The sequence below is a fragment of the Chenopodium quinoa genome, unplaced genomic scaffold (assembly GCF_001683475.1).
Source record: "Chenopodium quinoa cultivar QQ74 unplaced genomic scaffold, ASM168347v1, whole genome shotgun sequence".
NCBI classification, from domain to species: domain Eukaryota; kingdom Viridiplantae; phylum Streptophyta; class Magnoliopsida; order Caryophyllales; family Amaranthaceae; genus Chenopodium; species Chenopodium quinoa.
In genome coordinates, this window is record NW_018743858.1 from 1,990,291 (window position 1) to 2,007,271 (window position 16,981).

The 16,981-nt window shown below is 40.9% G+C and overlaps 1 protein-coding gene across 1 annotated transcript; it reads left to right on the plus strand.

The window, feature by feature from the left end:
• Positions 1 to 14,875: 14,875 nt before the first annotated feature.
• LOC110686476 lies at positions 14,876 to 15,265 on the plus strand. Its single transcript, XM_021863102.1, has one exon. It carries the CDS (start codon positions 14,876 to 14,878, stop codon positions 15,263 to 15,265), a length of 390 nt encoding a protein of 129 aa, XP_021718794.1.
• Positions 15,266 to 16,981: the final 1,716 nt, after the last annotated feature.

Sequence of the window (16,981 nt, forward strand, 5' to 3'; positions counted from 1 at the left end):
TCTTAGGGTGTTGGGTTTCGTAGAGTCCGACTCTACGCGGAAGAGAAACCTGCCCAAGACCCGCCCACTAATTAAGGTAACTAAGCATGTAATCACAAATTAAACAACAATTAAGAGAGTGAAGGAAAAGACATTCATACCCTTGGCGCGTGCTTCGCTCGAACGGGATTTCTTACATCAAAACTTGAACCCCGCAAATGCGAAGGTCTCCAACGGCTCGTACCACGAACCCGACCCGAATGGTTCTATATCCGAAGGTTAGTCGAGACTTGACCAATAAAAACTAGAGTTTTATGAACTTAAGGTTTTCTCACTTTTCTAAGGAGATGCCTTTTTAGTTCCACTCAAGTGTTCTTCCCAAATCCCAAAACTTGGGTATTTATAGGGAAATGAACCTTGATTTCCCATTCACAATCAATGTGGGAGATTTGAAATTTTCCCCATTTTATTTTAATCAAAACAATATAAAATTGCAATTCAATCACCAAGTTACAAGTGCCAATAGGAGGAGAGGGATAAGGTGAGGACCACCAAGGGAGGGGACCACCCCACCTTGCTCCCCAAGGCAATGACCAAGCATTGGTCCCCACAAAGCAAAACCGGACCACCAAGGCATGTGGTTGGCTGGTAGCCTGCCTTGGCTGCCAAGGCTGCCAACTGGCACCTAGCACCAAGGCTGGGTAGCCTGGCAAGCCAGCCAGCACACACACAAAGCCAGCCGTAAGCATGCGTAGCCAGCCAGTGCATGCGTGCTGCTAGCGAGCAACGCATGCTGGGCGCTGCTGCTAGGCGAGGCATAGCGTGCTGCTGCCTGCTAGCACATACGCACAACCCAACATGCCTAGCACGCTGCTGGCTGGTACGTTGTGCTATGCGACGCTGCTACTAGCAATGCGCCAGCGCTTAACATGCCAGCAAGGCCTAGCCTTGTGATGCTTGCTTGGCTAGAAATGCGCCAGCGCGTAGCATGCTAGCAAGGCCTAGCCTTGCGATGCTTGCTTGGCTAGTGATAGCTGGGCGCTTGGCATGCTAGCACGCACGCAAGGTTGCTAGGCTTGTGGCTAGCATTGCGATGCGCATGCTAGCTCGAGATAGCCTAGCCCTCGCATGGCTAGGCCAATGCGAGGCTACGACCTAACTCGAACTTTTAACTTGATTGATTTCATGTCTCGTCGAATTCCAAATTCGACTCAACTTGCGACGCTCGGTCTCGACGCTCTAAGCTCGATAGCCGACGTCTTTGTTCATAAAACTTTGACGACTCATCAAATCCTTTGGAGAGATTCGTCGTCTCGGATCGGTTGTTCGATTGGGTTCGACCCGAAGGGTTCAATCAAGATTAAGCTGTAATATTAATTGTACATTAATATTAGTGATCGGAACTGGCCTCCACCTAGGCATTCCGATCACTTGACCTTACATAAGAATTAGCTTTCTAATAATTCTGAACCCTCTACTGGAATAATACACTTGTTTGAAGGACACCATTTCTTTCATAGGGAATGTTGTCAAAGATCACAATGCGTCCCCATCTTCTAATCAAAGGGGGACAACCTCCACATCATTGCGAATGTGGTCGAAGATCGCAGTGCGTAGCCATCTTCAAATCTTCTCGCCTTCACTCCTGGAAGTGATATCCTCTCCATCTTTTGAAAATCTACCGTAAAAACCTCATCTCTTAAGGTCTTACCGAGTTTCAAATTGATTTTCGTAGAAATTTTCCATTTTAGGAATTCTTTGTGATTATGTTCAATCAGTATTCAATCAATGTACTCCACCAATGCTTAGGTGGTCTTGACCAATGCTTAGATTTTATTCAAATGTGCTTAGCTAATGCTTAGGTGTTCTCAATCAATTAAGTGATCGTCATTAGGCCGATCATTAATCAAATTTGATCGCAATCGGGTTGATCACTAGTCAAAGGTGTTCACTCAATGTGTAATCAAAATGTGATCGTCATCAAGTCGATCATTAATCAACGGTCTTCATCGAGCCGATCATCAATCAAATCAAGATCTTTGATAAACTTCTCATCAAGAGGCCTCACAAAAAAATCAACTGCTCATCACGAGCCTTATAGAAAATTCATTTGCTTTGGAAAGAATCGATTTCTCATCACGAGGATTCAGTAAATAATTGTCGTCTAGCAAATCGATCTGCAAGAACTCAAGATCGATGTGCCATGTCGGGTTTCATCACACGGCGACAGTGCTGTCGCGCCGCGTCAGTGCGTATCGCGCTCCGTTGTTTATGTTGTTTTACGCTGGAATCAAGGTCAGAGTTTTTAAACTTATCTTGCTCGTTTGCCTTTGTTGTTTTTGCTCGCGCCTTTTGCTCATTTGTTCTCAATCAAATTGCCTCAAATCTTTTGTAAAGATTACTCGTTCGCTAGGGACTTGGTTTACCTACATCTCTATTTTGGACTTTAGGACTTTGCTCGTATTTATAGCTTTCTTGAGGTCAACCCAAGACTTAGTGTTACTTGACTCATTGTGTGACTCAATATACTCAACTTGACTCAATGACTCAATGTACACAAATCGACACAATGTGATGTGACACGTATCTGCTGATTCAACTCGATGTGATGTGATATGACTCAATGTTCTTGACTCGTGTGTGCATTGTGTTGTGATTATGCTCGTGCGACTCGAAAATGCAGAAAAAGAAAAAAACTTCCATCATTTTTGTGGAGGGTACCAACTTTCTCCCGAAAAGAAAGACGTGAAAATGAATGAAGGTAAGAGTGTTGGGTGAGAAACGAAGTTTTTGAACTTCCTCAAAAGGAAAAGAGATGAAAAGAATGAATCAAGTGCCGGTGCATGTTAAGTGAGATTAACTAAGTGTATGCATTAATGTTGTATCTCATGGTGCAAGAATTGTAGGATCCTAGACTATCTGAAGTGATGACTCGATAATGAAAGTATTTGGATAACTTAGGCACGGAGGATAAGTACATCATACTTAGCGATGCAATGATGATTATGATAATGCGTAATTCTAAAATGACATGGCATGCTTTAAAGTTGTATCAAGATTTCATGACAAAGGGTTCCTAATGGAAGGATTATTTGGCTATGTATTTGTGATGTGTCTGAAAGTGACACTAAGGTTAAGCTACAAAGGCTAAGGGTGTGGAAAAATATATTGAGAAGAGTCAAATGATGGTGACTCTAAGGCTGGGTACGCTAATGAAGTAGGGATCAAGTCCCCAAGTCTAGCTCTAAATGGATAGGGTTGAGCATTGGAGATCCCTTGATATGATCATGCATGAATCTGGATATGTGATGAATGCATTTTTATAACGGCCCCGCCCCAATGTGAGGTTGCCTACGTATCCGTTAGGAATCAGGCCGAACGTAGCTCTAGCCAAACCTCGCACAAGTGTATGTACACCTCAAAGAGGTCTTTTAAGGGTTATACCGGGGTTAGGCTAAAGGTTTGAAGAAAAATGGATAAGGCTCAAGACCCAAAATAAGCCCCTAAGGTGTGCAACCTTGCATGCATTTGAATCTTGGTTTTTTGTATGCTTGAGGTTTCTCACTCTTGAACTTGTTTTCTTTGTTTTTTTTTTCATTTAAGATTTTGTAATTGAATCTCTTTTAAATAAGTGTAGGCAATCCCGATCATGCGGTCTATCACTCACTTGGAATTCATATTTCTCAAGCACGGTACCGAGCACTCGATAAGAGACGCAATCCGAGACGTGTTCATATCAAAAGACATTGGATCACTTTCCCTTTTGCACACTTTTATTGCTCTTTGATTTAATTGTTTTTTTGAAATTTTTAGAATTAAGCTTTTTCTTTGAAAATTGTATAAGTCACACACCATCCCATCCCAAGGTAACGGTGATGTGGGTTGAAAAAAGAAAGGTCAATCGTTAGATGAGGCTCGAAGTGGTTTGTCAAAAGAGAATCATGTAATTGAAAGGGTGAAGGTGATATGATGTGGCTACAAGGGGTGCCTCAAATCATTGGTATACCTTGTACTTAGTTCGGCGTGGATTTTTTTTATTTTTTTAATTTTTTTTACTACAATGCAATGATCGTATGGAAATAAATAAATGCTCATTTTATTAAAATGGAAAATGTGAAAAAGTCAGACTCATGAAATAAATCTAAGAAATGATAAAGGGTGCTTATATATGCTTATACTTATTGAGGAAAGGGAAACCAAGAATAAGAAAAGAATCATGAAATCTTGTCGTTGAAGCCTGTCTCGTGCTTTGTATTTATCTTGACCAAAGGTCGCAGAAAAGAAAACCACGGACGTTTCTTGTCAATCACATGACTCAAAATCAATTCAACATGCATAGATGGCGAAAGCTCATAGTGTATGAGGGGAGTGATATGTATGAAAGAGGAAAGTGAAAGGAATGATGTCCTTCGAACAAGTGTATTATTCCGATAGAGGGTTCGGAATATTAGAAAGCTAATTATTTCAGTGAGGTCAAGTGATCAGAATGCCTAGCTGGAGGCCGCTTTCGATCAGTAATATTAATGCATAATTAATATTACAGCTTAATCTTGAAAGAACCCTTCGGGTCACACCCAATCGAGTAACCGAACCAAAACGACGAATTAATCCGAAGGATTAAATGAGTCAATAGAGTTTTACGAACAAAGACATCAGATTCCGAGCTTAGAGTGTCGAAACCGAGCATCACGCATCGAGTTGATTAAACGAATCAAGAAGTCGAGAAAATAAGTCAAACAACAAGTCAAGGCATACGGTCCTAGTAGATCAAAGGCTAGGGCTAGCTTGATGTTGCCGCAAGCCTTGCACTGGCCGCAAGCCTAGCAAACCATGTGCGTAGGCTGGCTGGGACTGTTGGCTGAGTGCATAGTGCGCAAGCATTACAAGCAAGGACCTAGTAGCTAGCGCAGATAGTTAGGCCTTGCTTGCGTATGCTGCGGCTAGCAAGCAGTAGCAGTATCCCGGCTTGCGCTTGAGGTTTCGATGGCAGCAACACAGCCCAACAGCAATAGTGGCCCGCAAGCATGCGAGGCCTGCTATGCTGCGATGGGCCGCGTTGGCTCGCCCAGCCATGAGCACAAGGCAGCCGGCGAAGGTCATTCCTTGGTGCTCAAGGCAAATGGCCCAGCCAATGGGCCAAGGATGCCACATGGCATGCCTTGAGGCCCAAGGCTTAGGGTGTGCTATGCACATGGGGTTGGTGGGTGTATGCTTGCTCTCCAATGATGGGTTGGTGGTCCTTACCTACTCCTTCCCTCATTTTGACACTTGTCATTTGACCATTGCACAGCTAATTTAATTTAATTTGGAATTAAATCAATTGCTTACTTTTCTCACTCTATCATTTGTCCGACATGGAAAGATAATTGAAGTTTTTTGGAGCCTTTGCCTATAAATACCCTCTTTAGGAGGTAGGATTATTCACTTGAGTTGAACTCAATAAGGCATCTCCTAATAGGTTAGAAAACCTTTAAGTTCGTAATACTCTAGTATTATTTTAGTCTAGCCCCGACTAAGCTTCGGGGTAGGGGCCGTTCGGGTCGGGTCTCGAGGATTAGAGCCGTTGGAGGCTTGCGCATTTGCGAAGCTCTACGCATTCAAGTACGAGCTCTAAGAAAGAGCAAAGCATGCATCAAGGGTATGATCATCTTTTCTTTCTCTCTTTGTTAATTAATTATGTGATAGTTAATGAATATGCATGTTTAGTTACTTTAATTTGTGTGCGGATTTTAGGTGGGTTTCCTTCCGTGTGATGTTGGACATCACTAAACCCAACATAAAGAAAGGTGTAATGCATGTAATGTATGGAAGGTGATGTAGAAGGAAAATATGTAGAAGGGTATATGTGTGTAAGGAAAGTATGTGAATGTGGAAGGACATAGAAATTTGTGGGAATAAGATGGACCCTCAACTTAAATGATGGAAACGATGACTTATGCATGGACCTAAGACATGGTCATGGTGTGAAGAAAGTATGTACAAAGTATGTGCAAAGTCTCATGAGTGAAAGTGTTATGTACAAGACTCGTGTCATGACCATGTGACTAGACATGAGAATGGTGTGAAAAAACGAAGGACTCAAAGACCAAATAGCTGGAAGACTAAAACATAGACAAACTAACTTGATTAATTTTGTCCAATTTTAATGTTTGTGCTATTTACTAGGTGAAAGCAGTCCATTGACAAACGTTAGTCATGAATAAGATTAAAGCACAATCAAAGACAAAGAACACATGTTAAGGCAAGCACAATAATCACATAAGACTAGGAAGATGGACTAGAATTCTACAAAAGTTAGGACTCATGGGAATAAATAAATAACATAAAAATCTAGAATCCTATTTTATATGAGTTCACATGCATTAGAGGACTAAGAATAGTAGAAGATTGCCTAAGACTAGCTTGACAGGAAAAGAAATAAAAAAGAAAAAAAAAAAAAAGGTTAGACGCTAAAAAGAGCTCCTAAACTGGATAGGCTGTAGTGTTTTAGTCATTACTTTTGATTTGTGACTCTGATTGGGATGAAACTAACGCCAAATGAAAGATATAACTCTGGGCTACAGATCCATAGGTGGCACGACATGTAAATTTTTGTAGAACTCCAGCTATAACAAAAAAAAAGTGACTCTTGTAGTGTGTACGGGAATAAAAAAATCCGTGTTGACTCAGAAAAAAAAAAAAAGAACTATGACCCGACTTAATAAAAAGGAAGAGGGTTAAATAAGAGAAACAAGTCCTTGGTTAGTATGTTTAGACATATTTACAACAAACAAGTTAACACAAAGGGTTAGTTTAATCACAAGTAAGGTATGCATTAGTAAGAGATGCACAAATACTTAAGTAGTCACAATATGATGCAATGAGTTTGCAACCAAACCATGGCTCTAGTTCTCTAAGGTCAAGGATTATGGTGTCCAAAAATGGTCCATGGTTATGAGTCCGGATGCATCGTGCAGAAGCCTTACCTTTGAAAGGGTTAGCACGATGGATGGGACCCCGCAAGTTAGACTTGCTTCCATGGTTTGATGAATTCACAAACTCAAATGCTCCCATCGTTGCACGGAGCGTTCGTTAAGGTGGATTAAGTGTGAATTCCTAAAGACTAAGACCATATGTAGAACATATATAGGTTCAGAAAAGTTGGAAAACTCAATCAAGAAGTAGAATCGTCGAGACAGTGCTAGAATCGGTAAAAACAAGAAGGCGGGCTCCTGGCGTAATGTCGCGAGAACTTGGCGCGAGAAAAACAGAGGTTTTCGCGCATCGACAATTCTATCGCGCTGCGATGAAGTTGTCGTTTGGCGACAAACTCTGCCATCCCGCGATAGTTCCAACGCGTCGCGGTAATTTTCTATGTTCTACGTTATTTTCGATCTCTGTAGTATCTTTTCGATTCTAGTTGTGAAAGATATTTCCTGATTTTCCTACATGTAAAAATCCTATGTTTTTAACGCATTACGGGTGGTCTTTCCAATGCTGATTTTTATATACGTATAACACAATGTTAATCAAAATTACGCATATGAATATCTAGAATCTTTCAAGTCTCATCCACTAATTCTAAAAATAATTGCCAAAATAAATTTTAGGAATCAAATTAGAAATCCTCCCCAGCGGAGTCGCCAAAAGCTGTAGGGAATTTTTCAAACTCAACTTTAAGCCCCACTGTGATCATGCATTTAAGCATGGTGGCGCCCAAAAAGAATGAAACTAAAGATAAAAGAGTCGCCTACAAGTTTTAGGAACTTGTAAATTGTTCACGGGTGTAAAGGTTACACTCCATTCACGATCACGGAGATTGCTAATTCCATAGTGGTCCGGAACCATGACTGGATATTCGGGGATTATGGTATGAATCCAACTAAAAGAGATTGAACCCGCCCTAAATCGGCCTCTACTTAATTCTTATGATATTCATGTGCGCATTCCGATCAACATACATACATCAAATTAATCCTAAGCGTATTTAATCTACGTTGGTTTATTATTAATGCACAAATAAATCTATTATTAATGATCACTTGAATTAAAATCATATTAGCCTAAATCAAATTATTAATTATCTTATTAAGCGAGATTTCAAGTACAAATTCCCTTTAAACCAGCAAAAGAAGGCGTGATCAAGCAATAACAATAAATCATGAATAATCAAGCAATGTATAAGTATTGACATAACAATCATCATCATAATAATATCATCAAAATATGATTAATAGCTAGATCCTAGGCGTGATACTAAACATATTAAAAACAAATCATAGCATGTCACTAAATAATAAATATCAAAGCAATAGCCTAAACATGATATTAGAAATATTAGTGTATGGGATAGCTCCTACTGAGCTATTCCCTCCTAGCTAAGCTCATCTAGAGGGAGCACACCGTTCAGACAACAGCCGGCATGAGTGACCTCATATCACCTCTTGAGGGGCTAGTTGTATGGGATAGCTCCTGTTGAGCTATCACCAGGCTCTTGGCCTCGCTCACGGGGTGCGCACTAGCCGCTAGAAGAACACTAAAAAGGGCTCACCGACCCGATAGAGTCATGATGAGTGGAATTTATGCCACTATTTCACCCCTTTTCACTAATGATTTTCCTTCATTTGTCACTTGTTTGTGCCTTCTCTAGCGGTTTTTACCTTTATTTTGGTTACTTTTGTTCTTTCTTATGTTTTTCCTCTTCTTTTGTTTTATATCTTTTACTTTGTTGATTTGAAGGTTTTTTTTTGGCAAACTTAGGATGAAGCTAAAGGAGCTATTGAGGTTAAAGAAGAGGAGGAGATGCTCAAGAGAGAGGGCGCACAGCGCACAGCAAGACCGCGAGCACGGGAACCAAGTTCGCGGTCGCGGGAACCAAGGTCGCGAGCGCAGGTTGAGTTCGGAGCTAAACATCTCAGTTTCTGGAGATGGCTGGGAGAAGCTTGGGAGAGGCCTCTTCCAGGTAGCCGCAGGCGCGGTAGTTGATAGAGAAGGTGCGGCGAGCTGGGTCTTCCCAAGATCGTACCCACGGCTGAGAGGGTCTGACTTCTCCCGGAGAAGGCTCTCCCCCACATGCTACCTTTGTTTTATCAAGAGACTATAAATAGTCCTTGAATTGAAATTTCATGACATTCTCTATTCCAATATCATCTAGAACATTTGTAATGAGAGAAACATTAGCATTTTAGAGAGATAAAGTAGCTTAACCTTCAAATTTTCATTATTGCAATCAAGATCTTCTCAAGCTTTCTTCAAGTATTCATCTTTTCAATGCAACTTATTCATGTTTTCTTAATCCATAAAGCTTCATAGTAGTAATCTCTTTAACCTTATCTTTTGTTTGGTTTTATTGCTCTTAATAGTGTTTATTTCCATAAATTTCTTTGCTTTTACTTATTTCATTGCATTTTCTTTGGTTTTGAATCATGTTTAGTTTTTTTAGGATTGAATCCATGTTTAGTGTAGTTGTTATGACTACCTTCTCTTCTCAAGCTTAGATATTGATGATTGATTGGGTTTCGCCTTGAGTTGATAATTTTGTACTTAAAATGCTTGGAGCAATTGTTGTACACCTTTAGTTCCAATATTTGAGTTCTAGATTAGATGCATGAGAATGATCTAATTTAGGTTTTGATCTATTTCATCAACTTGCTCGAGTGATTGCATGAGAATTAATTATTTTGAGTAGAGTTTGTACTCTTGGGAATGAATCCATGATGATTATCATAGTTGTCTTAGTTGATCATGATTGGAACCCCCTCTCCCTAGTGTTTTTGATCATATTCCCCTTAAAATCTTGTTTTCCTCTTCATTTTAGTGTTTCTAGTTTTAAATTCTTTGTTTTGCTTGTTTTAGTCTTTTTAGGAGATAGTTTAAGCTTATAGATTCACAAAAACAAACCAAATTACCCATTATTACTTGCATTAGATTCTTAATTCCACTTTGATTGTGCAATACCCCGTTTCCTTGTGGGTTCGACCCTAGCTTGCCACTATCTAGTGTAAACTTGATAGAGTTAGGTTAGTAATATAAATTGTTGATTTGATTTAGGATAGTAGACACGACCTATTATCCGCCTATAAAATTTTTGGCGCCATTGCCGGGGAAACGGCTAGTTTTGCACTCTTATTGTGTTGGTATTTGATTTGTTGCTTTACATTTTGTTCCTTTACTCTCTTTCTAGTCATTTCTTATTGTTTTCTTAGCTTTGGTGGATGCTAAGGAGATTTTAAGGACCACCTACACATTACATCGACCACAAGATCGACCGCACTTTAAGAAAAGTCCGTAGGCTTTATTAAGAAGAGGGGCGAGGTCTTGGTGCTATTGTTGAGAGTGAGAGTGATTCTTAATCTTCGATCTCTCAAAGTGAGGCAATGGCGGGACAAGAAGATGATGTTTTATTTCGTGAGTTTGGAAATCTGGAGGATTATGAGCTCACGGGAGGGATTTTGCTACCCGTCACGGAAACCAATTTTACCATTCATCCTCAATAAACTAGAATGGTACAAGCATAACAATTTTCGGGTTCTCTAAGTGAAGATCCTATTGAGCACCTTGATAGATTCCTTGAGGTTTGTGCCATGATTCAAACCAATCAAGTTTCTCAAGAATACATCCGAATGCATTTATTTCGACAATCTCTTTTAGGTAGAGCAAAAAAGTGGCTCAAACAAGTTAAGCCAAGTTCTCTCACAACATGGAGAGAGATAGGCAAGGCATTCTTGAAGAGGTTCATTTCCAAAGAAAAGACCGCCGAAATGACAAGGAAGATTGCATCATTCGAACAAGAAGCGGATGAGATTCTTAATGAAGCTTAGGAAAGGTTCAAAGAGTTGGTACAAGCATGTCCTCACCATGAAACAATCAAAGCTAGCTCATGCAATTCTTATATGATGGATTGGAACCTATGTCTAGAGCTAACTTGGATGCAGGGGCGGGTGCACAATTGATTAAGATCCCCTTAAATCAAGTTGAAGCAACAATTGAAGAGGTAGTGAAGAACTACTCTTGGGGTGGTAGAAGGAGAAATGCACCAAGGAAAGGTAGGATTTATGAATTGGAAAAGGTTGATCAATTGCAACATCAAATTGAGCTTTTGACAAAAGGGCTTGCAAATTTGAATACGAGCGTTAATAGTAGGGCAAGCTCCTCTCAAGTCAATTCTTTCTTTTGCCAAGATTGTGGTGGTAAAAACCACGATACATCTTACTGTGGAGGTTTGAGCCCCGAGCATGTGGAGGCATACAACATAAGGGGAAGTGGCGGTAAAGTAGCTTGGAGGCAACCACCACCCAGATTTGCACATCAACCTCAACAAAGGAGTGAACAAGCTCAACAATCATACAACTCCAACCCTCAATACCAAAACCCACCTCAATTTCAAAAGCAAAAACCAAGAGGAAACTACCCAAGAAACAACCAATACAATAACCAAAACCAATACAACAATCAAAATCAAGTGTCTCAAAGGAGCCAAGAGCAAGCATCTCAACCCGATTCTACACAAACCCAAATTCTTCAACAACTTCAAGCCATGAATAAAAAAATGCAAGAGGTCAAGGCTCATAACAAGATGGTTGATTCACAATAAGCTCAATTGGCCGAGAGAGTCACTTTCAATTCACCTTCTACTTTACTTAGACAATCACAAACTAACGCATCCAACAACATAAAAACAGACTCTTTCAAGGCAATCACATTGAGATCGGGTACATTCTATGAAGGTCCTAATGAGGGGGTTTGTGAGGAAAATAAGGAAGGAGAAGAGAGTGTGGGTGAAGACAAGAAAGTTGAGGAAGAGAAGGTTGATGAGAAAGAAGGAAGTGTGGAGAAAAATAAGCTTAAGGATGAGAATACAACTTCAACTCCTAGTGAGGCTAGAAATATTGATGGGCTGGTTCCATTTCCCGCTCGACTTGCGGAGAAGAAGTTGAATGATAAGTTTGCAAAGTTCCTTACTGTGATGAAGAATTTGCACACCAACCTCCCTTTCATCGAAGTTGTCACACAAATGCCTTTGTACTCCAAGTCCCTCAAATATATTCTCACCAACAAGAGGAAGCTCAATGATGAGCTCATCACTCTTCCCCATCAAGTGACTGCACTTGTCCAACATAAGATGCCCAAGAAGCAAAAAGATCCGAGAAGTTTCACTTTGCCGGTAAAGATTGGGAATATGGAAGCTAGGGGCGCCTTAGCCGATCTTGGAGCAAGTGTTAGTTTGATTCCTCTATCCATTTCTCAAAAGCTTAACATTATAATGGTCCCTACAAGGAAGACTATCCAATTGGCCGACCGTTCGGTGAAGTTACCTTTTGGTGAGCTTGAAGATGTTCCTATTCAAGTTGGGCATATTTACGTGCCTTGTAATTTTGTAGTGATGGACATGGAAGAAGATGTCAATACTCCAAGCCTCCTCCCAAGGTAAAACTCAAACCCCTTCCCCCCTCTTTGAAATATGCTTATCTTAGAATTAAAGGGGAATTCCCTATTATTGTCAATGCTACCCTTGATAATCTTAATTTGGAAAAACTGCTTGTTGTTTTGAGAAATTATAGAGATGTGATAGGGTATAGCATTGACGATATCAAGGGTAGCCCCTCTTTGTGCATGCATCGTGTTCATCTTGAGGATGATCAATCCACCTGAATTGAACCTCAAATGAGGCCCAACCTCCAAGAGGATGTCAAGAAGGAAATCTTTAAATTGCGTGAAGCGGGCATATTTTACGCTATCTCCGATAACAAGTGGGTTAGCCCGGTTCACGTGGTTCCAAAGAAAGGTGGAATGAACATCGTCAAGGGAGAAGGAGGAGAGGAGATCTCCACCCGGACGGTGACCAGGTGGAGAATATGTATTGACTATAGAAGGTTGAACAAAATTACAAGGAAGGACCATTTTCCTCTCCCCTTCATGGACCAAATATTAGAGAGACTTTCCCACTATGCTTTCTTTTGTTTTTTGGATGGGTATTCCTGAATTTTCCAAATCCCTATCCACCCAAATGACCATGAGAAAACTACTTTCATATTTCCATATGGAACATTTGAATACCGAAGAATGCCATTCGGATTATGCAATGCTCCTTCAACATTCCAACGATGCATGACTTCCATTTTTTTCGAGATGCTTGAAAATGAGATTGAAGTTTTCATGAATGATTTTAGTGTTGGTGGCTCGTCTTTTGACACTTGTCTTTATAGTCATGAAAAAGTTTTGAAAAGGTGTTAAGAGACGAGTTTGGTATTAAGTTGGGAGAAATGTCACTTTATGGTTGAGGAGGGTATTTTCCTAGGCCATAAAGTGTCAAAGAAGGGCATTGAGGCTGATCCGGCCAAAGTTTCGGTGATTGAAAAGTTTCCCCCTTCTTCTTCCATTACGGTAGTGAGAGCTTTTCTTGGGTATTCCGGTTTTTACCGGAGGTTTATCAAAGATTTTTCATCAATTCCAAACCTTTGATCGAATTACTAAAGAAAGATGTTATGTTTGGCTTTAATGAGGCTTGTCTTGAGGCATTTCAAAAGCTCAAGGAAGCTCTCATTTCTTCTTATGTGGTGCAAGCTCTGGATTGGAGCTTGCCTTTTGAGCTAATGTGCGATGCGAGTGATTTTGCAGTAGGTGTGGTGCTTGGGAAAAAGAAAGAAGGAAGATCTTATGTCATCTACTATGCAAGTAGAACTCTTGATGAAGCTCAAAAGAATTACAACAACGGAGAATGAAATGCTTGCAGTTGTGTTTGCCATGGACAAATTTAGGTCCTATCTTGTTTTCTCCAAAGTAATTGTGTACACGGATCATATAGCGGTTCACTATCTTATGACCAAGAAGGAAGCAAAGCCACGCCTCATCTGTTGGGTTCTTTCGCTTCAAGATTTTAACATGGAGATGAAAGATAAGAAAGGAGCGGAGAACTATGTGGTGGATCATTTGTCTAGGCTTCCTTTTGAGAACAAGGAGGATGTACCAATCAATGAAGAGGTGGGATTTGAAACTCTTATGGCTATAGCTTCAACATTTAGCCCATGGTATGCAGATATGCCAACTATCTTTCTTGCGGAGTCATTCCCCCGGAGTTCTCTTCTCAACAAAAGAAGAGGTTTTTCAAGGAAGTGAGGAGATACTTTTGGAATGACCCTTACTTGTTTAAACAGTGTGGAGATGGCCTTTTCCGGAAATGTGTTCTGGACCATGAAATTGAAAGAGTCCTTGAGCATTGCCACTCGTTGCCACGTGGAGAACATGGGGGAGTTGACAAGACGGTGGCAAATATTTCTCAATCTCTCTTATGGTGGCCAACGATGCATAAGGATGCTCACAAGTTTGTTTCTAGATGTGATAAGTGCCAAAGAAGTGGTGGCATAACCAAAAGAGATGAAATGCCTCAACAAAACATTTTTGAAGTGGAGCCCTTTGATGTTTGGAGTGTCGACTTTATGGGGCCTTTCATTTCTTCATGTGGGTAAATATACACCTTGGTAGCGGTTGACTATGTGACTAAGTGGATTGAAGCCATACCTTCCCCTACCAATGATCATAAGGTTGTGCTTAAGCTTCTCAAGAAAAGCATCTTTCCACGGTTTGGGGTTCCTCGGGTGCTAATTAGTGATGGAGGTTCCCATTTCGCTAAGAAGCAACTTGAAGCTCTTCTCAAGAGGTATGGAGTTCACCACAAAGTTGGTCTACCTTACCATCCTCAAACTCAAGGGCAAGTGGAGGTGTCAAATACAGAGATCAAGAATCTTCTTGAAAGGATGGTGAACAAATCTAGGAAAGATTGGTCCCTCAAGCTTGAAGACATACTTTGGGCCCTACGGACGGCGTACAAGACTCCAATTGGTATAACCCCCTATCGGTTGGTCTATGGGAAGGCTTGTCATTTTCCGGTTGAGTTTGGTGGGCCATAAAAGAACTTAACATGGATATGTCATTGGCCGGTGAGAAGAGTTTTCTCAATCTTAACAAACTTGAAGAGCTTAGATATGATGCCTTTGAGAACTCAAGGCTATACAAGGAGAAGACCAAGAAATGGCACGACCAACACATAAGAAACAAGAGCTTTAAGGTTGGAGACAAGGTGTTGTTATTCAACTCTAGGCTTCGTTTGTTTCCCGGAAAGCTCAAATCCAATTGGTCGGGGCCCTTCGTGATTTCAGGGACTACTCCTTATGGGTCTTTTGAGTTGGAGGTGGGTGACAACAAGTTCATGGTTAATGATCATCGTTTGAAGCACTATTTTTACAAAGATGAAGTTGGTCTGATCGAATGCGTGAGGCTTGATCCTATGGATCCTAAGCCGACCCCTTGATGATAATCTCTCATGGTCAAGCTACTGACCTCATAAAGAAGCACTTATCGGGAGGTAACCCGAGTTCTCAACTCTTTTATTTCTGTATTTCCTATTTTTGGTCGGTTTTAGTTTATTTTTCTTATGGTGCTTATCTTACGTTCTTTGGATTTTCTTTTGTAGGTACTTGATGTTTTCGGCATTAAGTTTGTGGACTAGGAATTGAGGGTGTTCTAACCTCAAGGGAATCGTTTTCAAGAGCTAAGATTGAGTTATGAAAAAGGAAAGGGTTGAAATTTAGGTCTCAAGGGCTTAAAGTGCAGCCCGCTCCTAGGGAGAGCCCTCTCCAAGGACCCGCGGGCGCGGCTGTGAGACCCGCGGGCACGGCACACAGACCCGCGGGCGCGGCTGTGAGAGGATAGGGCACGGACAGAAACTCAAGCCCCCCCCCCCCCCAAATTTTCTGGAGATGCCTCGCCGCACCCTTGGAGAAGGCGTGGACTTACTTGTTTTTTGCCTAGCTCTTGAAATTCTTGAGATGCCTTGGAGAAGGCTGTGAAGGGCGCGGCCCTTAAACTCGCGGGCGCAACACTCTGTTTTTCCTAGCTCTTGAAATTCTAGAGATGCGTTCGAGAAGGCTGAGAGCGCGACTCACAGACCCGCGGGCGCGGCCCTTAGACCCGCGGGCGCGGCCCTCAGACCCGCTGGTGCGGCGAAGTGGGTTCATTAATCCCCATGTTTTTCACGAAGCAGCGCCCCTCATTATTTCCCCATTATTTTGAAATCTCTTTCATCTCTCTCCCTCTAAAATTCCATTCTCCCTCAATCCCTAACCTCCAAATCTCACAAAAATCATCTTAAATCATAAAAAATCATCAAATTCCTACACTCTCCCTCGAATTTTCTCATCAAATCTCTGCAATTTTACCGTTCAAGATTCACTTCAGATTGATCTTTTCGCGGGCTCTCACGGATTCTCCATTGCAAGATTCTTGAAGGTTACTTGGATTTCTTCTTCACAAGGCTAGTTGGAGTCGATTTTGGGTCACTCATTGTTGGTATATTCACTCCTACTCTAGTTTTGATTGAAATTTGAGCAATAGCTTTGGTGAGAAAAATGATTATACTTGTGAATTCATTTGGGAATTTTGATGTATGTATGTTAATTTGTGTTGAAGTATCTTGTTAATCTTGGTTGAATGTTGTATATTTGTTCATATTTTTTTTATTGTTGGTGGGTTATATTGGTTGATTGGTGTTGTTGGGTGAATTTTGAAGTGTGTGAATTGTGAAAGCTTGTTGGAGTAGTAGGATTGGTCTTGTAATTAGAGTTGTGATTGATTGAACTTTCATGATTGTCAAAATGGTGTTTGGTTCTAAGAAGAGAAAGGGTGGTAAAGAACCCTAAAGTTCTACCTCTCAAACCCCTCAAGCCGTTGAGCAATCACCACCACCTTTGCCACCACTCAAATTTCACAATAAAAACCACAAACCCATTTATGACAACTTGCTAAACAGGAAATTCCGACCCACCAAAAACTACCACCAACCCAAAACAACTAAACTTGGCATTGATGATGATTGTTGGTTCTTATTCAACAATTAGAGGTTAGGTTCTTTTGCGGCCAATGCATACCGAACCTACAAAGAGCCCACACTTGAATTCCTAGCTTCTTTCAAATCCTATGCCACCGGAGAAAAATACATCTCCATCTCATTCCAAATCTTCAACAAGAA